We start from the raw sequence: 26,647 nt of genomic DNA on the forward strand, positions 1-26,647 counted from the left end.
ATTATACCAAGTTGCCTCAGACCATCTGCACGTTTTATTTGGACAATCTATTTAATATATTTTAAATATTAAAAGTTATATTTTTCATGCTCTACTCCGAAAGGTATCCATATGCATTCCACCAGTAAAGCCACAATGCTCAGAAAAACACTGGGAACATTCCGTACTGTTCTGCTCTGTTAAAACGGAAGGGGGTGATGGGGAACACCCAAAAAACCGAACATCTCCCCCTGTAGGCCGGAGAAGCAAATTAATCCTCTTATTGAAATCAACCTGTGGCGTTTTTTACCTAGATACTAGCGATGTTTCCGTCTGTCAATAACGGATATATACGCATACATTTTACTTTTAAATACTAACAAGATTTTTCTGAGGTCAATTCCGTTTCATTACAAAACGACTAGGCGGCGCCCACCAGCGGCGTATAGCGTAACTGCAGCTCGACGCAAAATGGACGCCCTAACTTTTGACTTTCTGTTTCTTTTTCGGTTTCTCGCTCGCGCAGCCCTGGCTCTCCGAAGACGTTGTCCGTTAAACAGGCAGCGCGCTGTCGAATGAATCCGAATTGCTGTGATAATTCTTATCCGTTTCAAAACGGAAACCGATTCGCTCTCAGTCCCTCGTTTCCACAGCCCAACCTTTGGCTGTCTTTATGTGGATTCTCTTCCTGGTTGCAACACAGTCACACACACAGTACACTAAGTCCCGAAAAACGCAGTTCACGGGGGACCAGTCGTCGAGTTAAAAACATACCCGTACAGCTTTAAATACGCGTTTCTTGACTATTTTCACAAATCTTGTTTATTTGCGTTAATGAAATATCGTGAGCCGTGGACCAGAAATATCTAATATAGCAACATCAAAGCACAAACCACGGACACATGGCTCGTCTTCATGGATAATGCGACTACACAATCCAAAGAAGGTGACTTGAGTTCGCTGAAATGACGATTGGTTTTGTGTCTGTGAAGTTGTTTTACTTGCGCTAGCGTATTTAATGTTGTTTGTATTGTGGCGTGTGTGGTTTAAGTCCACTGTAGTCATCCTTTTTGTGTTGACAACCAGCGAAATTGTTGTTGGTCATTTTTAGGTTACATATTTCATGCGTTTATGAAATATGTTTACACCATTGTAGCAATACTGTGCCATTTTGGTAGCCTGGACACTGGTACTGGTTTGTTTGCTTGCTCTTAACTCTAAACCGTTTTTTGATACTATTCACAACGATTCAGTTCACACAAAACACGCAAAACATCTTCAGACTTGACTTGTTGGGGTCCATCATCGTTTTGTAGATGTTTGCTGTCTCTGTTTGTAAATGTCTTGTTTTTGTTTTGCTTAGATTATGACGTATTTAGACATAAATAAGTCGTAAACTTTAATGGGTGCAATGCATGTTTGTAGATTTTAAGAATAGTCAATAATGGTGTTCATATACAAATCTTGGTCCATCTCATATGTATGTAGACTTTAGTTGACAAGCATACCATCCATGTGTCCAATGGTGTGACAGCAAAAATGTAGAGAAATTGAAGACAAATCTCTCTTATGCTATTTTACATGTTAAATATAATTAGTAATACAATACAATTTTCAGTTATTAGTTATTATCAGTTTGTTTTCTAAAGTTTGGCTATGTCACGCCATAGGACACGTGTAGTTTTTAGCATTAACCCACAACATACATCATGTGTAGAAGACTGTTGACTGCATGACATATAGGTTTTTCCTCGCCACAGCAGTGCAGTGTTGGCTTGCTCACCGGGAGACTGCATTTATTTATTTATTTATTCATTTATTTATTAGATATTATTTATTATAATGATCTTGCTTGGTCTATAAACACAATGCACTGTGCTGTTTTACCTTTCTGTGTTTTTCTTATTTGCTCCTGTAAAGCTGCTTTGGAACAATGCACATTGTGAAAAGCGCTATATAAATAAAATTGAATTGAATTGAATTGAATTTATAACTTGAATATTAGTAAGGATAATAATTAGTAAAAGTGTTGCGCAATAAAACTTTTTAGCAGAAAGATTTCGCAAGAGCCCTACCTTTGTAGACTTGGTATTAGAGGAAAAGTTGTAAAGCCAGTTTTTTGACACTGTTGCTTTTTGACAGAACCCATTGCTGGGTTTTTCCTGCATAGAGAAATTGGAGGCGGCCGCCTCCGTCAAATGTCGTGCCGCCTCAGGCTCTCGCCAAAATTATGTTGCGAGTCTTCACAAGAAATGCTGCGTGCATTTAACAGACTGTCATTTGTAACTGCAGTTGCGACATTACGCCACAGTGGAGGCGCTGTTTCGTTATCAGTACCCTAAGGCGCTAAAAAGAGTTGCAGAACAAGAGCCAGCCTGTGTTTCACGGCTGTTTGTTTTGCATCCAAGTACATTTAATTTCTTGAAATTTATTAAATTAACATGACGTACATCATTATAATGTCTTTAGCTGTGCAGTTGGATCGTTGAATCAGCGTATACTGTACACAGCGAGTTCGCCAGTATGAACGCACATTGCGTTCAGAACGACTCGCACAAGAATGACTCATTTGAACCGATTAATTTAAACTATTGAACTTTTCAGTCACTAGCGAATATAAGAGACCCTTGAATCATTTAAAGTGAACCACAGAGAATGCAAGATGTGAATGAGCTTTGCTCATTTAGAAAGACTGGTTAATTCAGTTGGCTATTGTGGGCTGAAAAGTTAGTTGAAATGATAAAAAAAACTTTATTTGATTAAAAAAACATTTCTGTTTGGTTGAATAAAAGTAGTGTTTTATATAACTTAATAATTGTCATTTTTATCTAATTTTATTAGAACTTTTAATATGTCAAACTCAAAGTCACTTTGGTTAAGCCACTTAAAGGTACGGTAGGCCTACGTGTGTGTTTTCCCCGGGCGCTGCAGTGATAGCTGCCCACTGCTCCGGGTGTACGCGTGTTCACCACTTGCTGTGCGTGTGTTCACTACTCTCTGGATGGGTTAAATGCAGAGGTCACATTTCGGGTATGGGTCACCATATCTGACTAATAGGTCACTTTCACTTCACAAGATCAGGATGGCACCACCTCAGCCTCATTTTGAGCCAGGAAAAACCCTGCCATTGTGTGCACAAACAGATCTTGTTTTTACTGACCATAGATCTAGCCATTCAGAGAAAAATGTGTGTTTGTTGTTTCAGATCATCTGTGTTTTCAGATAGGTATTAGAAGAATTAGATACTCTCATAAAAATATAATGCTCATGTATAAAGCTTTTTTACATGTAAAATCATTTTGTCATTTCAAACCCGTAAGACTTTCTATCTTCTTCCAGAACACAAAACAAGATATTTTGAAGAACCACACAAAATTGTCCCATATTGACTTCCATTGAATTGACAGAACCAGTGAAACATCTCAGAATATCTTCTTTTGTGTCCCACAGAAGAAAAGCCATAAGGGTATATTAATGATGACTGAATTTTTATTTTTGGGTATACTCAGTTAGAATATAGCTTTTTACTTGAGCATTATGTTTATATTATGAGTAAATCTTAGTTTGCAAAGATTTTTATTATGTGATTTTATATTATTTTTAAAGATTATGTATGTGTGTAATAAGTTGACCTTTGGTTGATTCAACATTAGCTCGGAAAAAGTGTGTTAACACAAATAAGCATAACACAAATTTTTTATGTGTCCTTTCTTACCAGCTCTTCTAGAGCCTGTGCTTCCAGGCTCCGTAACCTTTAATGAGAACATTCTAGCTCCACTTCAAAACAACTATTTGTATAAAGAGTCCAAGGAGTGTTTTACATACAAATCTGCCATTTTGATCAAGAATGCTGCTTTACAAAAACGGGTGAGTTCAGATCTACATAATGTCCATTCTGAACTTAGTGCTGTACGTCTTGTAAATTTCTTATGTGTAATATTATAAATGTTTTTATTCCCATAGTATGCTGCCTTTCGTGCTGAGAAGGGATATTCTGAACAGGAACTTGAGGAGTCGTATGGCTTTTTGCTTTTTGATGACATAGACAAGGTACAAAATGCAACACTTTTTACGCAGACAGCTTGTTTAAAAAAACTGCCAAGTAGTCGGACACAGTCACAATGTTTTGTTTTATTTTCACAGGCCAAGAAAGTTGGGGAAACAGGCTTACTGGTTGGACAACCAAAGTGCACTACTCTTGGAGACTCCTCGAAAGGTAAAGAACCTTTACCATTGTATGTGGGGTTATTATATCTCCAACCTTGTGTTTTTAGATAAATGCCTCAGATTCTCTGTTTAATATATGAGTTAATAAGATAACGAAACTTCAAGAAATGAAATGTGTTACTATCACAGTCAATGGCACAGATTTTCATTGGGTTGATCCAATGTCTGTCTTACTATGAAGGTAATGCACACCTTTTGGTTTCAGTTTTACTAATAGAATCACTGATTTGCGATACTTTTACACTTATTCATTTGTAATACTAATTACTACGTAGAAACAATATAACAAAATATGTTTAGGTTGATATAATTGCCTTTGAAATAACATTTATATGAGGTAGGTAAAAGGAATATTTTATGCTTAATGCTGTTTCCGAGTTGGATTTCTTCACTTATGAATGAAAAGTGAAAGTTCAGCTGTATATTGTACTGACATACTGTAAATCACATATAGAAAGAGAAAGCGAAGGTAGCCATTACAATGTCCCACCACTAGAGCATCTGAGAATGAATTTTACATTGAAGTTTGTTTAAGTAAAGTTACATGAGAATGTCAGATAGGAAAGGCACAATAGAATGTGGGTGCAGAACACAGAATTAATAGCAGAAATAAAACCGAAGACAGACACCACAAAATATACACTCGTCAAAATAAAGGAACTACATAACGTACTTCACAGCAATGCCACAGAACTATTTTTGGTTCCGCAAAGAACCTTTCAGTCAAACTTTCTTTAAAGAACCATTTTGTTTTTACAGTCCAAAGAACCCCCACTACAAACTACCTTTTGTGAAACAGAAAGGTTCTTCAGATGTACACCTAAAATGGTTCTGCTATGCTGTTGTGAAGCAGAAGTTCAGTGTAACTAAAAGCAGCTAAATAAAAGTCAGTGTTTTTTAATCTTACTGTAGCTGAATCCTTATCAGCTTTTATTTTGAGATTAAAACTAAGCGGTTTACAGCAGGTCTTCGCAGATAATTGTTAGAGGTTCACATGAATAATCTTCAAGAATATTTTAAAGTGTGATGCAGCTGTTAAAGGTATAGTTCTCCTGAAAATAAAAAATCTGTAATTATTTACAAAACCTCTATACATTTTTGAGGAATGTGGGAAATGAAACAGTTCTGGTGACTAGCTTAGTAGTTTTTTCCTCACAAACACTTTTCCAATATGTTTCTTTGTGTTCAGTAGAACAACTAAATTTATACAGGTTTGGAACAACTTGAGGGTGAACTATCCCTCTTAAGTGTATGTGGTTGTAACCACTTCTGCTTGCTCAGAGGAGTGAGATCCATTGTAAATTTCAGATGTATCTTTTTTGGACAAAGTTTCTTTTGTCAAGTAGAACTGTGTACTGTACATATTGTACTTAGGGCTGTCACGGTTATGAAATTTGACTGACGATTAATTGTCTAATAAATCATTGCGATTATGACGATTAATTGTCTGTTTTTGAGCTTTGACATTTAATTCTCATACATTTTTGATTCAGCGACTGAAACAAACATATTGTTCTGAATACAAGACTATGTTTTTTCTTGGAAATACATCTGAAAAAATTGGGTCATCATATATTTAAGGTTTAGGCTTTTACCTGTCAATAATACAACCGCCAAATACTTGTAAATTNATTGTCTAATAAATCATTGCGATTATGACGATTAATTGTCTGTTTTTGAGCTTTGACATTTAATTCTCATACATTTTTGATTCAGCGACTGAAACAAACATATTGTTCTGAATACAAGACTATGTTTTTTCTTGGAAATACATCTGAAAAAATTGGGTCATCATATATTTAAGGTTTAGGCTTTTACCTGTCAATAATACAACCGCCAAATACTTGTAAATTAAGTAAATACTATCAGTCATAGAAAAGCTTCTAGTCTGTTTTTTTCTCACTTGCAAGACTACAATAAAATTTTACTTGTGTTAGTGAAATTTTGGTAGACTGGTTTTCACACTGAGATTTGCTTAAAAAAAACTAAAACATACAAATTACCTGCAGTACAATTTAATATTATTTAAGTTTGCAGATGCACTACAGCTCCCCCTAGTGTCTTCTATAGAGATGTGCAATAATTGCGATGATCTGAAACCATCGCGATGAGGTCAAACAATCGCAATGAGACGATTATTTAATAATCGTGACAGCCCTAATTGTACTCAAAGAACGGCGGGATTTGGCACTTGTTGAAACCACTAGTTCCAATCTAATTGGCTAGTTTTACGCTCCGTCTGGGCACATTGTGTTTTTATCATTTAGTCTGTAAATGAATAAGCGTTTCCTACAGTAGGTGCTGGGTTGAGTACAATCTTTGTACGTTTTTCAGGTTAGTTGAAAGATACCCAGAATTTGTTTGATCAGAGCTTTTTGGAAAAATAAAATGCTCAGCATGACTTTTACATTTTTGGCTCTTGTCTAATTTGCTCAAACCAGGAACAGATTCAAGCAGTGTTCTTGTAATAAACACAGGGAATGGAAATTTACTGCCCAAAAGTCCTTGAAATGAAGTCGAGACAATACAGATCTGAACATTAGTAATTTTACTTTAAGTTACATAAACAGATTTATATTATTTTTGACTGTCCACACATGCTAATTATAATAGAAAACAAATAAGTATTTTGGTCTTAAATTGGGAATTCTTGGCCGGATTAAGTCACAAAATGTGGATGAAGTTCTGTAAAACTTGAAGAAAGCTGTCTGTTGTTATTCCCGTTCATCTGGCAGTTGCTTGGCTGTTTTTTAATCTCCAGAAATCCCCTGATATCTTAGCTACTGACTTCCCAGTTCCCTTAAATAAAAGAGTCTCAATTCACTGACACTTAACCCAGCTGGTTCTTGGTACCGCACAAGAACTGCGATCATTTACATAAAATATTGACTTGAAACATCTTTTATTAGAAGTGCTAAATATTAGCGCTTTCCCAGTGAACAGGTCTTCTTGAAAACTCCGTTTTGACCTGAGGCGTGTTTCTTAAAAAATTCAGAAGAACTGGTCTATCCAGCTTTTAACAGTCTGTTTTTTTATGCCTGTGTTGGATACGAAAAACACATCTCACCAAAAGCTTCAACCGAGCATAATTTCAGAAGATAAACACTGTGTTTTATAATAGGGTTCTTTTTTTGCAGCTGATTTGAACAGTTTTAGTATGTGGTTTGTTACGTAACACTTTGGAACTGATGATGTAAGGTGAGACTTGCGAAGGAAATATGTGTTGAATACAGTTTTTGGACATTTGTGTAACATGGCAATATTTAGAGTTGTGTTTCTGCAGTGAGTGAAATGGTTTCTGTTCTTTGTTGCAATGACTATTGTGTTGTCTTTCTGATATTAATTCTTAAATTAGGTGTCTACATTTCAAAATACTCTGATTGCCTCGATCTGAAGCGTTGGTATAATGGCAAGACTGGCTATATAGTCCTTGTGAAGCTAACAAAGGTACAGACATAAACCAATTTAAACGGTTTTCTTCTATTAGTGTTTGTAAGTTTTCTGTTTTTAATGTTTTACATTCTTCTCTCTTGCCATATGCACATATTGAATTGTAAATTTTACTTTGTGAAATCAGGGCAGAGTTAAAGAGGTTACTGATAACTACACCCAGAATTTCACTCCTCCGACTCCCGGGTTCGACTGCCATGTATCGGAGCAGCTAGGCGCTGTGACTTCAACTACTAGTTCTTTCTTGGCTTATGAGCGAACACAGGTGAGATATCTCACAGACGCAGAGAGGGCTTCCTTCCTTCCTTTCTTACTCAGATTAAACTGCTGATCTAACTCTGTTGCTTTGCATTGCAGTACTACTTGTATGAACTTGTTGGAAGCGGTAAAATAGAATCGTGTCCAAGACAAACTTGTCCGTTAGCTATTGTGGCATTCTCATATGGGGAGACTGCTGCCAACTCAGGGTTGGAGGAACAGAGGTAGTTATTTACTTTTTCATAGTTATTATAGTGATTGTTTTATTAAGGAATAATGGTGGTGATTTTGACAACTAAATTTTTTTGTTCTTTCTTTTCAAGCCAAGTTAAAAAAGGTAAGCGTTTTTGATTGTATTGTTTCTGTCTTTTTAGTAAAGCCACTAACTTAGTAAGTAACTATGAGATGTTTTTTTTTCAGTCAAATTGTGTTTATTGCTTTTATGTTAAGACTTTATATTGCTTCTTTCACTGTAGTGTTTCGTTACAAACCATGGATCGGACAGTTGAAGATTGAATCAACTGTTTATGACGTTGGTCTTCAGTCTGTCAGTGGAGCCTGGTTCCCAGCAAAACTGTATGTGTCAGACACAGAAAATACTTTAGGCTAAACTTATACTATGGATACTATACTTTCAATTTTACGTTATGGCTGCAGGATATTGAAGAATAATATTTGTGTGCCAGTCTCTCTGTTCTCTGCGTCGTCCTAAATTCTTGACGGTACTTATTTTTCAGCCCCAAGATGGTTAAAATTGACCGTGCAATTGGTGTGTCTGAACTGAAAAGGACTTTACCCCGGGAAATTTTTGAAACTTGCCTTGTTGGTGAAGGTGTGTAAAATAGATTTTTCAATAAACACTACACAAACACCTCTTTTGGCATAAAAACTACTGTTTGTATTTACTCAAGACACGCAGTGAAAATTTGCACTGAAAAGGCGTGGACACTGCTGTTTTTGCGACTGACCTTATTGCATATGCATTTGTAGGAGTTTCCTCTTCCAACGCAAACTTTATGCGGGGAGAGTATTTAAATGAATCACGCAACGTGATTGTCTAAGGGTTGCGCTTGTCATTGTACTGGTATTTGCGGCTTTATTCAACGCCCCCAAAAAAGCATGTCTTAAAGCCTGCACTAATCTGCACTGCTCTTGGTAGATTGCGTTGGTTATTATGGGAATGAGATAATGAGCCTATGTTTTTTAATGTACACCTTGTTAGTAAATCACCTTGGAAATTTCCACTCCTATCGGCCCTTTTTGAAATTGCGCTCTAGTGCTATTTTGTCCTGTTTAATAAATCTGACCCTATGTTTCCAATATTAGTGCAAAAATGTGAATGTAAATGGGTACTCTGTCTACATCCTGTAATTTGCTTTTCTCCATATTTCCATAGTTTGTATAGATGGCAGATGTTTCAATGTGTATGACGTTGTGTCTTCGAAGGCTAAAAATGACCTTGCTCAAATAACCCAGGAGCTGAAGGAAAAAGACATGGTAACTATGATAGTCGCCAGTATTTCTCAGCAACCAAGTTAATAAACCTACAAAATCTTATGTATTGCGTGTTTTTATTTAACCAGGCTCTTGTTATACCACTTGATGATTCTGGATTCCTCATACTGTTACATTCTTCACACCTCTTCTCTTATGAAGGTAAGACATTGCCCTGTCCTGATGCTGGTTTTTTTACTGAAACAGAAACTATGGATATCTTGTTGTTGTAGATGCGAGATCCGGAAAAGCAGCTGTGCTTCAAGGCATGTTTATTTTCCCAGACTCCAGAACTGTACCAAGAGGTAGCAAAGAATATAATTGAATTATTTAAAAGTGTCTTTTGATATGCATTCTCCATGTGTCTAATCAACATCTCTTTCTACATTTAGATACCAAGTGTGCACTGCCAAAGAACACTGTGTCAGCAGATATAATCCAAGCCATCCCGGCGATTAACTATGCAGAAACAGAGATGGGAAAATGTCCTCCAAACCAGCAGGGGGCCCTGCATACTACTTTAGAGAAGCATATGCAAAACTATGCCACTCTTATACAGCCAGGACTGTTAGATGCTCCCACCAGGGAAGCGAGTATGTTTCCAGACCAATATGATATGCCTAGTGGTTTTACTTTGATTTCTCCTAAATGGTCACAGGAGACTGGAACAAGACTGAAGTCTTATTTTGAGGAGCCATGTGGCTTTACGGTTCCAGTAGTCAGGGCATTGGAGTTACTGGCTGCTGGACGACAACAGCATGGCGATGAACAAGATGATGATGTCTACTACTATATTTCATCGCCTGAGCAGGTGGGCGCCATGGAGGTAACGAAGCAAGCAGAGGCCTTCGGTGATGGTCAGAGTACCTCTGGCATGGCACTTGAAAAGAATGAAAAAGATAAGAATTTGTCTGCAGAGCAGCCTCAGCCTGCTTTGCAAGAGGGGCTTGGAACAATGAGAACTGCAGTAGTTACGTTAGCAAACAGTGATCCTGAGTATCCAACGTCTACCGTGTCACCTAAGTTAGGTGACGTGTCTACAGAGAACTGTGTAAGTGTTGGCACTGATGCTAAAAAATTTCAAGGATGTAATGCCACGGCTGTAGGTTTAACCACAAAGGAAGAAGGTGGTACTGCAGTAAGCGGTGGGTTAGAGGATAATATACATCCTGAGAACACAATGACTGATAACAAAGTAGATTGGAGGTCTCGTCCAAAGCGTAGTGGTAGGAAGCGCAAAATGCATTGGAAGGCTTTGCGAATTAAAAAAGAAGTTCAAAAAGAGCTTACTTTACCTACCTCAAGTTTGGCGCTCATTTTACCAGCAAACTCCACTGAATCCATGATGGACAGAAAAGAAAAACCCAAGTCGGACTCTCCGACTGCTAATGACATTAATCAGAGACCCCATTCAAGCAGCAGGGGCAGGGGACACAGGCGAAGGGGTGTGAGTCGAAACTTGAGTGCGACCAGAAAAGAAGAAGCCCCTTTGGAAAGCACAGCGGTCTCCACAAGCATGCCAGCTGAATCTATACATGACCATGATGAGAAAATTGACCCAGGGAGTCCCAAGAAACTAGACTGGCGGTCTTTGCCAAGGCGCAAACGATTGTGGAATACCGATGGCAATCTGAAACGTTGTTTGAGGTCGGATGCAATAAAGACCTGCAGTAATGACTCGATAAGTGAGGAGAATTTCTCTAGGGGACCCAAGAGGAAGATAGAAGGATTTTGCTTGAAAGATCGATACGGTCTCAAGAACATAATTACAACATGTGGTAGAGTCTTTGTCCCTCATGGTTCAGATGGAGATGTAGAGTCATCCAACATGTGTGTTGAGACAAGCATTGACACAAATGCAGAAGTGATTTCTCCTGTGGAGAACAAATCCACACAAATAGTTGAAAGTAGTGAAGTATCTCCCTCTAAAGTTCCAGTGGTCAATGAAGGTCAAGTCACGTCTGAGAGTCCTTCAAAAGACAAGCTAACGGTTCAGATAGTTCAACCAATAACAACTGTGGGCAAACATAACAAAATTAGCCCATCAGAAATAGACAAAAGTCAACAGCCCACAACGTCTGCATTGAATGAGGCTGAAAGCCTCCAGGACCCCAACCAAGATCATACCATTACTGCTCAAGCAGATGAAACCACAAGTCCTCCCAGAGTTTCCGACCAATCCACGTCCACTTTCCCTAAAGTCGCCTCTCCTGAGAAAACCAAAAAGAAAGAAAAACGTCCTGTCTACAGTGCAATATCTATAAGTAAACTGAAGACGTTGCTCAGAAGGGGAAAACTGTCTAAATCTCCTTCCTCCGGTGGGGATGGAATATCTCAACCAGAGCAGGAGTCCAAAAAAGAAAGGTCTAAAAACATCATGGATAATGACAGTAAAAAACAATTGAAAGACAAAGGATTACAATCTGTAAGTAATGAGGAACAGCATTTCTTATTTTCACATGGAAGCCAAGAGCCAATGACAATCCTACCTGTGGCGTGGAAAGGTCTTATTCCCAAGGCCTCAAACGAAAATGGTAAGAACGGTTTTATATTCATTTTAGTATTCTTTTTCTTAATTCTTAAATTGATATATTCATTAAAATGAATGTTTTCATAATTCCCCAAAAGCATGTTTGGGTAATGACATTCAGTGGGGTTCGATGTATAAATTTGTGAAAGATAAATGACTCATTTCATTCCCTTTATTAATCATGTGACGATATATCAGCATTGGCAATAACCGCGATACCAAACATCACTGTGATGATATAGTGCTAATTCTACACGTATCGTAATATTGTAAACAATTCAGCGCTCAGTTAAAGATTTGCTTTATAGACGCCTTTCTCGCCGACGTCACGCTTACGTCACGGCTCTAGCTGGAGGCAAAACAAAGGGAAAACTGGAGGTGGCCAATACAAACCAGCACAGATTAGCGCCACAATCGACAGAATACAGTCTCCAATTTGATATTTTAACACATACCTGCTGCCACTGCCTAACAAAAACACGGATGACAGCTGTAGTTAAACACAATAAAACTAGCGGACTGAACCGAAACGATCATCAAAAATGCTCGCATTTCACTTCATAACACTTAAGATTAAAAAGCTACTGTCTTTTGTTGGTGTGGATTATGATTTGGGTATGTGTCTAAAAATATCTCACGTATGCCTAAATCAGAAACTGGGGAACAATGATATTTTTCACGCAAGTTAGCGTTAGCTTTTGAACTCATAGGGTATGCTCGCTAACTTTGTTAGTTATACAACTAGTAACTATCGGCCAGAAACTAAACATAAAGGAAACTGTTTGTCATCTCTTTTTCTTTAGTTGTCACAAGTGCATTAGTATAAAGGGAGAGGGAACAGTGAGAATGCTCATGTTATGTATCAGGTTTGTGTTCAAGTAAATGCATTTGCTAACGTTTGCCACCATTAGTACTACACGCAGGCATCTTTAGATTTATATGCTCTCAGGTTATCTTTACTATACACGCTTGGTTTCTCTGTTTGGTAGGTGTAATAGGTGTAATAGGTGTAGATGTCAGGCCACTTAACTGGAGGTAATCCTTTCAGTTCGTCCCTGGATCCATTGAGTGAGCGCATACAGGTCGGTCAGGTTCATGGCGTTAAAGTTAACTTTTTCAAAAACAATCGCGGTCCTAGACAGTGAGTGACCTTGAATGTTAAAACTTAATCTGATTTTTTCTAGTCATTGTCAAAAAGCAAGCAAACAAAATGTGCTACCTAGCATTAGAAATGCGGTCAGTGGGATCTTTCTGCCTCCAGCTAAGCTCTGCCCACAAAAACGCGTCACAACGTTTACTAACAGTAAAGGCGTCTATAAACTCTTTCTCTCTTTGCCTACCTACACTCATATTTTAAGGGTGATTCACGGACCAAACAAAATTAAAGACAAATGTAACTGGTACAGGGTCCGTACGGATGCTGGAAATCCTGAATAATGATTGATTTTTAATGTGGTGTTTTCAAGGTTTAAAAAATGCTTGGATTCGGGATAAAGGGCTTGAAACTGCTTGACATTTTAATTGTTTAATTTCATATCAAATCTGTATGTGCAGATCACTTTTTAGATAAAATAACTGAAAAGTCCTAATTGCGTTTGCCGTACGCATTAAAAACATTCTACTCGAGCTTCGCTTGCCGCTCTGATTCTGCGCACATGGCGGCGGCTACATACGAAGAGTTCAGATGCAAAACCGTTTAAAAACAACCTCCGTCAAAAACGAGATTATGATGTTAAAGGTCGAGTCAGTGAAATCTAGCGGCAAGGTTGCGAATTGCAACCAACTGCTCACTCCACCCCTCCCGTTCTATACACTACGACAGCTGACAGAACATGGTGAATTACATGCAATGGGACCCGCAGTGTATGTAGATAGAAATAGCTCATTCTAAGGTAATGAAAACAAAGCTTCATTGTGTAAGCTCTTTATACACCTCTGAAGACATAGTAATGTATGTTATATTGCATTTCTGTCAATAGATCATCCAAAAAATGACAAGTAAATTTAAATGAAGGAGCCTGATAAAAAAATGCTTGTTTAAATGAAAAGTCATCTGACGGATTTAGAGGGTTTTGCATCTGAATTCTTCATATGGAACAGACAACATGGGAGGATTGAAAGGAAATACAATTGATGGTTAAAACGAATTCTAATATCAGCGCTGGCCTTCTATGTTTTTCGTTGAGCCCTGTTACCGAGCGGCATATACAAATTCTTTAAAATATAAGTCACATGTAACAAACACTCAGCACACTCAGTCTATTGCAGGATTAGGCCTAACAAAGTGATGCAAAACTCATCTCAAATAATATTAGGCAATATATTATTATATATTTGTTCTTTTTAATTTTTTTAATCTTTTTTTAAAAAGTAGACTAGATAACCGAAGTAATAAAAAGTGAAAATAGACTACGTTATTCGGCAATATAGATGACCGAAGTAATAAAAAGTGAAAATAAGAATTTTAAATTTTGCATCTGTTTCCCCTACATACTTTATAAATCTTGCTAACCACAGGCTCCAAATGTTTTCAGTTCAGGACCCACCGACAGGTAATCTGTCTCATCAATTTTTAACACGGGGAAAACACATTCGTTCCCTTTCAGTGTTTTCTTTCTCCAAATACGTTTCATTGCAATATTAATGTACCTTATAGTAGGGCTGCACGATTATGGCGACCATTATTGTTTATATTATTTCCCATAATATTGTAATTGCGATTATTATTATTGATTCAATTTACATTAAAGTTTAAAAAAATGTTAAACTTTTTGTCAGGCAAACGCATTCCGTATTCTTTATATAAACATTCTGCTCCTGCAGTACTTGATTACTGTTGCATAGTCTCAACAGGTCGACATTTTACACATTCAAAATCATCAAAAAAACCAATGCAATGACTCATATATCTGTTATTTGTGAACGCTATAAATGGTGGCGCATCTGTAAAAGGATAAAAACGCGTACAAACGCGCTATAAAAGCACTGCTGACGCATCCATTATCCAAGCACAATTAGCGCGTGAATCAATGAACAAGTGTCATTTTTAGTCATGTCAATTTTAGTCAAGTGTTTCCGAGTGCGCAGTTTGGGAACCCAGAGAGTTGTAGTTGAAAATGGCAGCACAGTAGCCAATGGACGGACCCAAAGGGCATGTGCTCACCCACTGTGCTAAGTAGCCTATTCCCAGCGAGTTATTATTATATAAAATATTTTCGTTATTAAAGTATTGTTTTCCATTGATTTGACGTTTTGTCATTTTACCATGGTTAATTTTCGTAAGGGAGAAAAAGTATTGTTATTTGATTTTACCACAAATAACAGGTACAAGAAAACTAAAACGGATTTGCCAACGGGATAGGCCTAGAGAGCCTATTCATGATTAACGTTCAAAAGCCAAGTTTTTCAACTAAAACAGAATAAAAATAAACTTAATTACTGACCCATCCTGCATCAGAAGTAGGACTTTGAACTTGAGCTTGTGCATGCAAAATGTATGCGTCCGATGCGTGATACCTGTAAATTATAGACCAGATGCGGTGAATGATCCAAGAGTGTTGTCCCTATTCTCTTAAGGGCTCATGTATTTTTTGGGCATAACGTGCAGTAAACCAATCAGAGTATCATCTCCCATTCCCTTTAAGAGCCAGTTGCGCTGGTACCATTGCGGAATTTACATATTTACATGGCGGAATTTGCAAGAGCAACTGAACGCAGTATGTTTTTGGTTATTTAAAGAGCGAGTTAACTGGCCTTCACCTTCTCACAGAGCTTCAACAGATCACTGGAGCTGTGCACAGTTCCTTCCTGTTTCAAGCGCTCCACCATAATCCCCATCCCAAAGAAACCCAAAATCACAGGACTGAATGACTACAGACCCGTCACTCTCACATCTGCGGTCATGAAGTCATTCGAGAGACTGGTACTAGCCTATCTGAAGGACATCACAGAACCTTTACTGGACCCCCTGCCGTTTGCCTACAGAGCAAACAGATCAGTTGAGGATGCAGTTAACATGGGGCTGCATTTTGTCCTGAAACATCTGGATAAACCAGGGACCTATGTGAGGATCCTGTTTGTGGACTTCAGTTCTGCTTTCAACACCATCATCCCATCACTGCTCCAGACAAAGTTAACCCAGCTATCTGTTCCTGGCTCTATCTGTCAAAGGATCACCAGCTTTCTGACAGACAGGCAGCAGTTAGTGAGAATGGGGAAACTCACATCCAGCACCCGCACAATCAGCACTGGCGCCCCCCAGGGGTGCGTTCTCTCCCCACTGCTCTTCTCCCTGTACACAAATGACTGCACTGCCCAGGACCCTTCTGTCAGACTTCTGAAGTTCGCAGACGACACCACACTCATTGGCCTCATCCAGGATGGTGATGAGTCTGCGTACAGACAGGAGGTTTTCGCAGCTGGCTGTCTGGTGCAGTCATAACAACTTGGAGCTGAACACGCTTAAAACAGTAGAGACGATTGTGGACTTCAGGAGAAACACCCCTGCACTCCCCCCTTTCACCATCATGGACAGCACTGCGACAGCAGTGGAGTCATTCAGGTTCCTGGGCACCACCATCTCTCAGGACCTGAAGTGGGACAGTCACATTGGCTCCATTGCATTCTATTGTGTTATGGTCTCTGTGTACTGTTGTTGCTGTTTCTGTGTACTGGATGCTCCAGTCACCAAAACAAATTCCTTGTATGTGCAAACATACTTGGCAATAAAGCTTTTTCTGAGTTAGTAATATGTGCCTGTAGGGACGCGCAGCAGCACACAAACATGCCAAATATTAAAAATAAATGGATTGCAATGTAAAAGATTATAATTATAAAGTACATAAAGATAAAAAATCCGGCTTGTCCTGTAGATGGTCTGCTCGCGCGCTTTAACCTCTTGAGAAGCGTCCAGTCTTTGCTCCTGCAAATTCTGCCGTGTAAATAGCAAATCCGCCATGCAGCGAGCGCAACTGGCTCTTAAAGGGAATGGGAGATGAGGCTCTGATTGGTTACCTGCACGTTTTGCCCAAAACACACCCGTGACTCATTAAGAGAATAGGGACAACCCTTTTAGACCATGCACCTGGCGCACTGACCGTTTTCCGTCCTTAAACTAGCAAAAGTGGATTCGGACACGCCTACTTGCGCTTTAGAACATGCGCATAGATCATTAAAATAGCGCCCCTCGTTTTCACACCAGAAATGCATTTGCTATTTAAACATGACGTGAAAATGATACACTTGTTAAAAAATAAAATTCAGGCCCTGCAAGCTCTTGCAAATGGTAGTCAATTTTTGGGAAGCATGCAAAATGTAGGCCTATTTAATTTGCCAGACAGTCAACAATTTAAGTTGGGAATGTCATTTTAGGATCTTTTTTTAGCACAATATCATCACTTTTTGTGAATAAGTATGTACAGTATACTGGAAAAGCATGAAAACACACATGGAAAGAACTGGAAAAGTCCTGTAATTTGACTTTGTAAAAGGTGTAAGAACCCTGCTGATAGCATCATTTATTTCTGGTGAAAATCTTTTCAGTCGATATCGCGATAATATTGTTACGGCAAATTCTTTTGGCCACTATAATCGTGTTGCTATGGACCATAAAGTATAATTTTATGCTGGTGTATTAAAATTGACCTGGGGTGCTACCTATCTTCCTTTTTCCTCCTCTTAAGGCATCTTTCACTCTGTACTTCCTCTTTTTGTGTATCTTCATACATTTGACCAATTATGTGCCCTGTATTTTCACTGTTGATGTTTTATGCTTTATTATCTTGTCTTTTCCTTACAGGGCCCCCCAATTTTCGCACATCAGTCCCTTTCAAAATATTTAAACAAGCCGACGAGCAACTCACGTCCTCGCTTATTGGGGAAGGGGTGGGCAGAATTAGCTCCCATGCCAAAGGCAGTACAGAAAAACTGACAGTGAGTGCGACTCTGCCCTCAGATGCTCTGAGTTTACTTGCTGATTTGGCCCTCGGTGCAAGTAACAATAAAATGTTAATAGATTTAGCGGCCAAACCTGGCCCAGAGACACCTGTTGGAGTCAAGGCCGGTGGCTCTCCAGAGTCTGTCCTTCACGCTCTTCTGCAGTGTCCATCCACCAGGTTTAAATTACCTCCCAGGTCTCCTTTCCCAGAGGGTCTCATGGTGACTGGGGAATTGCTTTTGGAAATATCAAAAGAGCATTCTTACTCACAGCCCACCTCTCTGCTGTCAGGTTTGTCAGGTACGTGCCCACAGGTGTGCTCTCCATCTGTAGAATCTTCTCTGTCCTTGGAGACTGGACTACATCTGAACCTGCCCGTGGATACTGCCATCCCATTTAGTCAGAAAGAAGGTGTCGAAACGGAATGGAAAAGTATGATTCCTCCAAATGGGGCTTTGGCGTCTAACTCCAAGACGAAACTGCGAAGGTCAAATATTTTCCAGAATAGACATGTATTTGAAAAGAAAGGATCGATTCAAGTGATGAGGATTTGGAGAGAAACGTACAAGTTTAAATACGACAGCAAGTTCACCAATGACAGTTTAGACAAAACTGTTATGCGAGCACTTCATGGGTAAGTAGTGTATCCTGTTTTAATTATTTGTCCTATTTTATTGTCAAAAATTTACTAATTTACACAATATACAGCTTTTCTTACAAGATACGGTTTATGCATCATTAAGAATATATGAACTTTCTCTATGACTTTCATGAATAAGATTTAGCATGTGGTTCTTCTATCCTTTGTTTTTCTGTCATGTATCTTTGGTCTTGTTTACCAACATAAACCAACATCGTTCATTGAATTTTCTATTTCACTAATATAAATACCAAAATGGATACGCTTTTATCTTCTGTCATTCTACCCAACATTAGTGGGTATTTGGTAACTTGATCACATACGTAAATTATGCTGAAGCAGAGGTTTGCACTTTCTGTAACAGTTATTGTGGTCGGGGCCAAAACGCATAAATAGGCTTTCAGAAACGCTTCTCAAACCACATGCGTTAACCACATTTTCCTATTTCTAATTTTAAAGCAAATGGAACTTTGACATCGAAGGCACCCCTGAGGAGGTCCATCTCATTTTCCACATGTGGATTGGTCTTTTCTATAGTAAATCCGCCTCCAGGTTATTTCACCTTGAAAATAGTGCCGCGCTGTCGAAGGAGAAAGACAACGTGGACGGCAAAGATAAACAGGATGTAGATCTGATGCAGACTCCTGTGTCATCGCTAAATGTCAATTTAAACCTGGAAGAGGACTCGCCCAAGGCCTTGCATCTGCATTCAGGGATTCTGGATCTTTCTGTGAAAAACTGTGAGCCTGTGAATCTCCATTTGGGTTTGCAACAAAGCAAAGGAGATGATACGGTGTTACATCCAGGAGTAGGATCTCAAGAAATAGCACAAAAGAATTCACCCTCGGGCCCCTCCAGTCCAAAAGTTACAGCATTCATGGTAATTCCCTTTATCTCATACTTAGTATATTTATATGACCTAAACGGTAGTTTTTTCCAGAAATTAATAAAGTTGCAAGTTAAAGTTTTATGTACAATATTTTAGCCTTATTTTACTGTACTTTTTGCATGACATCCATAACATTTACGTTTATGCAATTGTGTCAGTTATTATGTTGACATTAAACAGTTTGTGTTGAACAGATTTATTTGTTTTTGATTTACAGGATCATAGATCAGCTGTGGACATACTGGTTGAAAATGTGGCGTCTGACAAAGACAATTGCATTGATGATGAAAATGACATCATTGCTGATTGCTCATACACTCAGCTCTTAGAAGGAAACAGCGCGTACAGTCGATTGTGTGAGCAGGCATCACATATTAGAATAAGCATGCAGCCGCAAATGCGTGTACAGAAAGTTGCACATATTTACAAAAATGTCACACCCATGAAAACGGCTTCTCTTTCTCCCAAAGACATTGGTGTCTTTCATCAAGTAATTAAACCGTCAGCATTCTCCAAATGTTATGGTTTGGTTTTAAATAGAAAAAGTTTTGATCTGTGCTTAAAAGATAAAACTGGGAATGCAGTGGCTGTAGTGCAAAAAGAAAAAGATATGTCTAAGAATGCAGAGAGTAATGCATGTTATAAGGGACAAGGAACCCAGGATGGCCCAGTGTCTGTAGGAGGTGAAAATGTTGACAAGACCTTAGAGCCTACAAATGCGGCTAGATCGCCTGCTTCACTACAGAAAGAAAGTGTATCTGAAACAAAACGCAGTAAAGAAGACAGTCAGACAGATGAAGACAGTCAGGATGAAGGTATGACCATTGTGGAAGAAGAAAACGTGACATTTAAAAGTTTGAGCCAAGATGAGTCCAGTGTAACAGAGCATGAGATCCATCATGCAGATCTACACGATCACACAGATAAATGTGACAGTCATGTTGATGAGCTGAAACATGAATTAGTTGAAGAGCAAAATGAGACCATTAATGCTAGAGAAGATGACCCAAATGTGGTCAACGCATCACCAAGTTCTGTTCAAGAGACCGACACTGAAGAGCCAGTGGAGGAGACAGCCGAAAGATGTGCAGTTGAGGATGAAATGCAAGAAGGTCAGAGTAAGTCAGAGGAAAGGAATGAACAGTATGGCAGTGACTCTGAAAGAAAAACATTCACATCAGCAGCCGAACATCCCGATGAGTTAGCTGTGGATCTAATGGACAATACAGACTATGTTGATATGGAAATCAGTGATGATGAATCTGATGCCAATGCAGCGATAGATGCTCATGAACTAAATATCCCTAGTGTTAAATCATTTGTTTCAGAGACTGTAAATTCTGATGTCAGGATGGAAAAGAGTGAAACACAAACTGAGCAGCCGGAGGAGGCAAACCCTGGAGATGATGCTCATGATGAAATTGAGGACGTTTCACATTCAGGTGATGTGACTTCATCTTGTCAGCTAATGTCTGTTGAAGAGAAAACCACCTCAGCTTCTAACAACGATACTGTTGACGTAATGCAAAGCGGAAGTGAAAACGTGACCCTTGAGCAGAACATTGAAGTACAAGAAGCACACGAGTTGTGTGAGAGTGAACCAAAACCAACACACGATACTGAAGCCAACAAATTAGAAGTAAGTCAAGAACATAAGGAAGATGATGTAGAAAAAGATAATGACAGTCAAATATCATATTCTTGTGAAGACGAAGCTCAAGATACACACCAGAAATACCAATCTCCCAAAATATGCGCATCATCCCCAAATAGCACTACTACCACCTGTGAAGAAACGGTTGCTCCTCAACCTTTGAAGATAAAGTTAAACTGTAAGATCAACAGTACGTGTTGTACACCCACTCAAGACGAAGTTTCATATGATCCTGAAGTAAGCGAAAATTTCAATGATTTGAAAGAGGCTTCAAACAACATTGATCATGACATCACCGAGCGCTCATCTGTAAGCCCTCGTTCCCACGTTCACACCAAAATGTCATTCTCTGACTTTGTAGAACAATGTGAAGAAACCCCCTCTGAAGAGCCAGGGTGGAGGAAGAGCACATATAAGTCACCCGGAGAGAAGCCAGACATCCGGTTTAAGGATAAACTCTGTCCCGTTTCCCAACAAAAAGACGAGCAGGCTGTCATCACAGAGAGCGCATCTCAACACGACTCTGAACTTTCATACAGAGACTACGATGTAGACGAAACGCACAGATCTTATCATCCATCCGATGAACATTTACCATGGTCTTACCATGAAACAGATGGATCAGATAGTCATCATTTTGATGAGTATTATCAGTTTGATGAAGATGATTTCAGTTATCCAGTGTACAATCCAGAGGATTCCTATAAAGCGAAAATGACAGAAATGGGTCATTTTTGTTGGACGAAAAAGAATTACAAATCAGAATCTGCTTTGGATGATGCAAACAGGAGAGGTGATCGTGTCAGATGTCGAACAAAGATGACTTACGTTCCCCATAATGCCACAGACAATCTGGAGCTGGAGCAAATTCCAGAAAAGAGGTCCAGAACTGACAAATTCACAGCGTGTCAAAGCACTGAGTGGAATGAGGAAGATTCATTGAGTTGTACTGTAGACTACAGCAATAGAAAAACGTCATATCGCACAACAAAGCCAACCCGGACAGTAACGGTTAATTCCCTTTCAGACAGTAAAAAAGGCAGACAGAGATTTGACTGGCGCAGGTATTTCAGAAGAGTGTCGACCTGGGATGATAGTGATAGTGAAGAGAGAAACAAATTCGACATCCCACCCTCATCCATCGTCACCGTTTTGGATAAGAAAGGGAGCAGAGTTACATTCAACAATTCCCCTGCCGTGAAACCAGCTGTAGACTCAAACAGAATGACCACCAAGCCTGAAGACTCGTCGAACAACTGCCAAGACCGACAAAACAAGGTTGACTTGATCCAATCTGCTCTTGATCTAGAATACCTCATCTTCTCTGAACGACTCGATTGTATTCTCAAGGAAGGTAGAAGTTCTCTCCGTTCACTTCGCCGTAGGTCAGATACTGAACACGGTACTTTTCCAATGACCGTTCGGTATTCAAATGTAAATGTAGAGAGCTCAAATGATGTAGAGAAACCGTCACTCACAGAGTTGAAGATCAAAGTGGACTTGTCAGATAGGAAAGGAAGAAAGAGAAAACGAAAACGTTTCTATGAAACTGGCAGTGAAACGACGGAACACGAGTCCTGGATGAATGACGTCTGGACTGACAGGACTGTTCCTCGACAAACCGAGGCGATGAAAAAGAAATGGGATCAAGACAGCCAACAGCCTGGATTCTCTGGGAATCTCAGAAAAGATGCGTTTGACAATCTGCATGACAATCTCAGTTTTACTGTGAAGCAAAAATGCAAAGTTAAGTATAGGTTCTACATCCTTATTACGTCAGCAGACACCTTCTTCAAAGAAACCAGGGTAAGAGTGTTTTTATTGCATGCTTTTTGTGAAGTTTAATGAAGTGGTTCAAAGCAACGAATTAAGCTGTTTTGCGATTTGTAGAATCTGTTGCTGATGGAGGGTCACATACCTGTTGAGCCGGACGAGTTTGACCTCAGTGACAGCAGTCAAACCCCTCTTCTCATTGTATTGAGGAATGAAGATATAGCAGAACACATAGGCGAGGTACATGGATGCTTTTTTTGTGTGTTTTTCGCTTTTAGCAGAAGTTAAGGAAGTAGTTGACCTGAAAATTAAAATTCTGTCATTTACTCGCCTTCATTTTCTTATAGACCTGCACTTGTTTTACAAACATGTAATAAAAGTGAAAGCCTACTGAGGATGAAACCTCGATAACATCTGCGCAAGATCTCTATTTGTGTTCCATGGAAAAACAGTCATGCAGGTTTAGAAAAACATGAGATTGAATAAGATAAAGCAGAATTTTCATTTTTGGCTAAGCTATCTGCTTGTGGCATGCTGTCAATTACCACAGAAAATAATTTTGAGTAATCCCTTGATTCTTAAAGGTGAGGTGGTTGATTTGGAAAGGTGCTAATTTTAGCCTGCTAGAATGTATCGTAAAGTCGCGTAGGAAAGTTTGATTGTTGCTGATTGTCCGCCAATCTCCCTAAAATGCTAAATACATTGGCTGAAAATGTACACATGACCAGTCGGCCAGACCGTTCGGCCAGAACGTTTTGATTGGGCATATGTTATTTGGTCCTACGCCTTTCACAGACGATATATAATTATAAAAATATTATCAACCACTATACTTCTTGATTGCTATCAGGATGTTAAGAGATTTCCAACCAGCATGACAAAAAAAATTTCTGGACAGGGTCACCTGTCCTGCCTTTAAGATACACCTCTGTAATCTTCAAGTGTTGACCTCAAAATAACTAGTTTTTTTGTTCAACCAGGTGCCTTATTTGCTGGAACTGAAGAAGTCGTCTAATGTCCTGTTTGCTGGCATTGATCGACCAGATGACGTGGTGAACTTTACTCACCATGAGCTTTTTGCTAACGGCGGCTTTATAGTGTGTGATGAACTGGCTCTTGACACACTTACTCTAGGTACTGTCAAGCACTATAGTATGTAACTACAAAAAATTGTTGTATTCCAGAAGGAGAATTGTGCATTATAAAAATTTCATTGTGTTTGTTGTCAAATTTATTTGAAGACAACATGAAAAAAGTTGTAGGGATCCTGGAAGAACTGGACAAGAAAGGAAAATGGAAATGGTTTCTGCACTATAAAGACAGCCGCAAACTTCGGGAAAGCGCGAGGTAAGATCACAGCTAAAACAACATATGCGATGACATAAAAGTCATCTGCTTTACTACTCAGTCGGTGGATTTAAGATAAAAATGTTATTTTAAAAAATGTCATTTAAACACCCTCATTCTGTTCTAAACCATTTTTGTCTGTGGAACACAAACATGATAATAAGGGAGCATAACCAAGATGTTTTAGAAACTATGCACCTCTTGGCTTCACCATCAAGGTCGACATTTTATCAGAACTATGTTCAGACCAACATCTAACTCACAGTATTCTTAGTACTTCAAAGATTTGTACATACTATTTAATCAAAAGACATCAGTACAATAGAACACATTTAGTCTTGTACACACATATATGAGTCATATAATCTCTTTTGCAGGTCTAGTCAAGAGGCAAGTAAAAAACAGCGCATCATAGATTTCTGTCAAGAGGCTGGCATTGTCGAAATCTTGCCCTATCATGAATGTGACGTCACATCACAGGGCCAGCCAGACTACCTCTTTTGTCTGACCAATCTCCAGATTCAAAACGAGTCAGTTCGGTTTCCTGTGTTTATTACAGGTGAGAGTTTTGGTTTTTAGAAGTCCATGAGCAAACTACGACTTCAGTCAAAATGGCTGGGACGATATATCGCGATTCATGCCAATTATACCTGTCTAGGGCGATTCTGAAATCGCAAAGGCTTCGTTTCTGTGTTTTATGCACAGCTCTTCCGTGAACTATGGCTCTTTGATCAGTAGGAAGTACTGCTCGATCTAAAATGACTATGAGATTGAGTCGTTTATAACGTGCATTTGAAAAGGCAACAACTCGTCAAACATCATCATTATAAGTATACTTTATTATCATGAAAATACTCTAAAAGGTTTGAAGAACAGCGATAGAATATGCCCATTGGCATTTTCTGGAACTACGCGTGTAAATGGTACTTCTTCTGTGGCCCATGTTTTGAGTTTCTGCTCGAGAGCGCCCTCTGGCGTTCGGATGTGGTGGCATTTAACCCACGAAGGTTGAAAATATTTGTCAGATCGTGTCCCTCACGCGAAAGTAACAAACTTTTCCCGCCAGTAATAAAGAGCGTGGAACGCGATTGTTCGCGTTTGGTGTGAACCTAGCATTAATCGTGGGAAAAGTTCGTTATTTTCGCATGAGTGACGCGATCTGACAAATATTTTCAACCTTTGCGGAAGACAAGATTGACGCGTGTTCGCGGCAATCGCACCGCCCGATTTGGGCGGTTTCGATTGCCGCAAAAATGAAGTCTTTGCCTTAACTTTGTATGTAATTTACTCGTGCCAAACACTTAATTCGCGTTTGGTGGAACCCCAAATTGCACAAGATAACACCCTACACCCTATTATCATTTCAACTGAAACCTACTTTATTGTCCCCAAAAGGGTATTTGTTGCTTGGGCTGTATGTATCCCTACACTATTCATTGTATTATTTAAATTAGAGAAGTAAGCAAAAACACCCCATATCAACATCTGTTGTTTAACCTTTTGCTTTTTTTTTTACTTTTCAGACACGTCGTCTGACGCTTTTGAAGAAAATGGGATTTTAACCATGGACATTTACACATTCTCCCGTATTCTTTCAGAAGACACTTGTTATGTTTCATAAAGTTGTAGTTTTTTCCTGAAAATGTTTTGTTTTTAACAAAATCGTTGTTTACAATTGGTAAGTACACTTGTTAATAGTAATAATTTATTGATCATATATAAATATCTTAATTGATCTGTTGTGTATTTGTTTATAAACAGTTTGTAAGCTTTCCAGTAAGAGGTCACATCAGTTTAAATTGTTTTGCTGAAAAGCATGTTCAAATGTTGGTCATAGAAATGTTTTAATATGTTTTAACCTGACTTGATGTTTTTTTATAGATCACATTGACTGAAACTCTAATAAATGAGTTGATTTTGTATGGTTGTTCATTATCCAATATCGATTATTTAAGCATTTTTTGAGTAAAGACTTACCGTTTATCTATTAAAGCTTAGAAACACAAAACAAATATACAAGTCATAATGCAACTGACATAGTCGTAATACAGCTGCGGAAAAAGTTAAGAGACCACTTCAGAAACCGTTTTTCTGATTTTCAATCATAAAATTATCATTTTTGTTTAATTCTGTGAACTACTAACAATATTTCTCCCAAATTTCAAATGTTCGTATTTGCATTTATTTGCAGAAAATGAGAACTGGAGAAACGGGTGAAAATAACAAAAGATGCTCTGTATTCTTTCAGACCTCAAATACTGCAAAGAAAACAAGTTCATATTCACTTTTAAGCAATACAACAGTAATATTTGTACATGTATTTAGGAAAAGTTCAAAAGTTATTCTCATGTGATACCTCACAGTTTTTATGTGTCATGTCATGCTGTCAGTCTTTCACATTGCTGTTGGAGGACTTTGTCACTCCTGAGGTTGTTAAAATTCAACAGACACTGGACTGGAATAGCCACAAT

The 26,647-nt window shown here is 38.7% G+C and overlaps 1 protein-coding gene across 1 annotated transcript; it reads left to right on the plus strand.

The window, feature by feature from the left end:
* Window positions 1-418: 418 nt before the first annotated feature.
* Window positions 419-26,103, plus strand: tasor2 (transcription activation suppressor family member 2). The gene is made up of 22 exons (XM_057356118.1): window positions 419-925; window positions 3,698-3,846; window positions 3,943-4,029; window positions 4,123-4,195; window positions 7,562-7,653; window positions 7,784-7,921; window positions 8,014-8,138; window positions 8,238-8,251; window positions 8,391-8,490; window positions 8,652-8,746; window positions 9,311-9,411; window positions 9,498-9,570; window positions 9,642-9,713; window positions 9,801-11,942; window positions 17,736-18,507; window positions 18,973-19,393; window positions 19,620-22,862; window positions 22,947-23,069; window positions 23,810-23,963; window positions 24,071-24,176; window positions 24,554-24,735; window positions 25,700-26,103. Exons 1-22 carry the CDS (start codon window positions 895-897, stop codon window positions 25,795-25,797), a joined length of 8,391 nt encoding a protein of 2,796 aa, XP_057212101.1. The 5' UTR covers window positions 419-894; the 3' UTR covers window positions 25,798-26,103.
* The last annotated feature ends 544 nt before the right edge of the window (window positions 26,104-26,647 follow it).

This window comes from Triplophysa rosa, linkage group LG17 (genome assembly GCF_024868665.1).
Source record: "Triplophysa rosa linkage group LG17, Trosa_1v2, whole genome shotgun sequence".
Lineage (NCBI taxonomy): Eukaryota > Metazoa > Chordata > Actinopteri > Cypriniformes > Nemacheilidae > Triplophysa > Triplophysa rosa.

Coding starts and splice junctions, on each gene's coding strand:
- tasor2 (XM_057356118.1), top strand. CDS start 895: ATGGATAATGCGACTACACAATCCAAAGAAG. Junction 7,922..8,013: donor TGGCTTATGAGCGAACACAG/GTGAGATATCTC, acceptor TTTGCATTGCAG/TACTACTTGTATGAACTTGT. Junction 19,394..19,619: donor CAAAAGTTACAGCATTCATG/GTAATTCCCTTT, acceptor TTTGATTTACAG/GATCATAGATCAGCTGTGGA.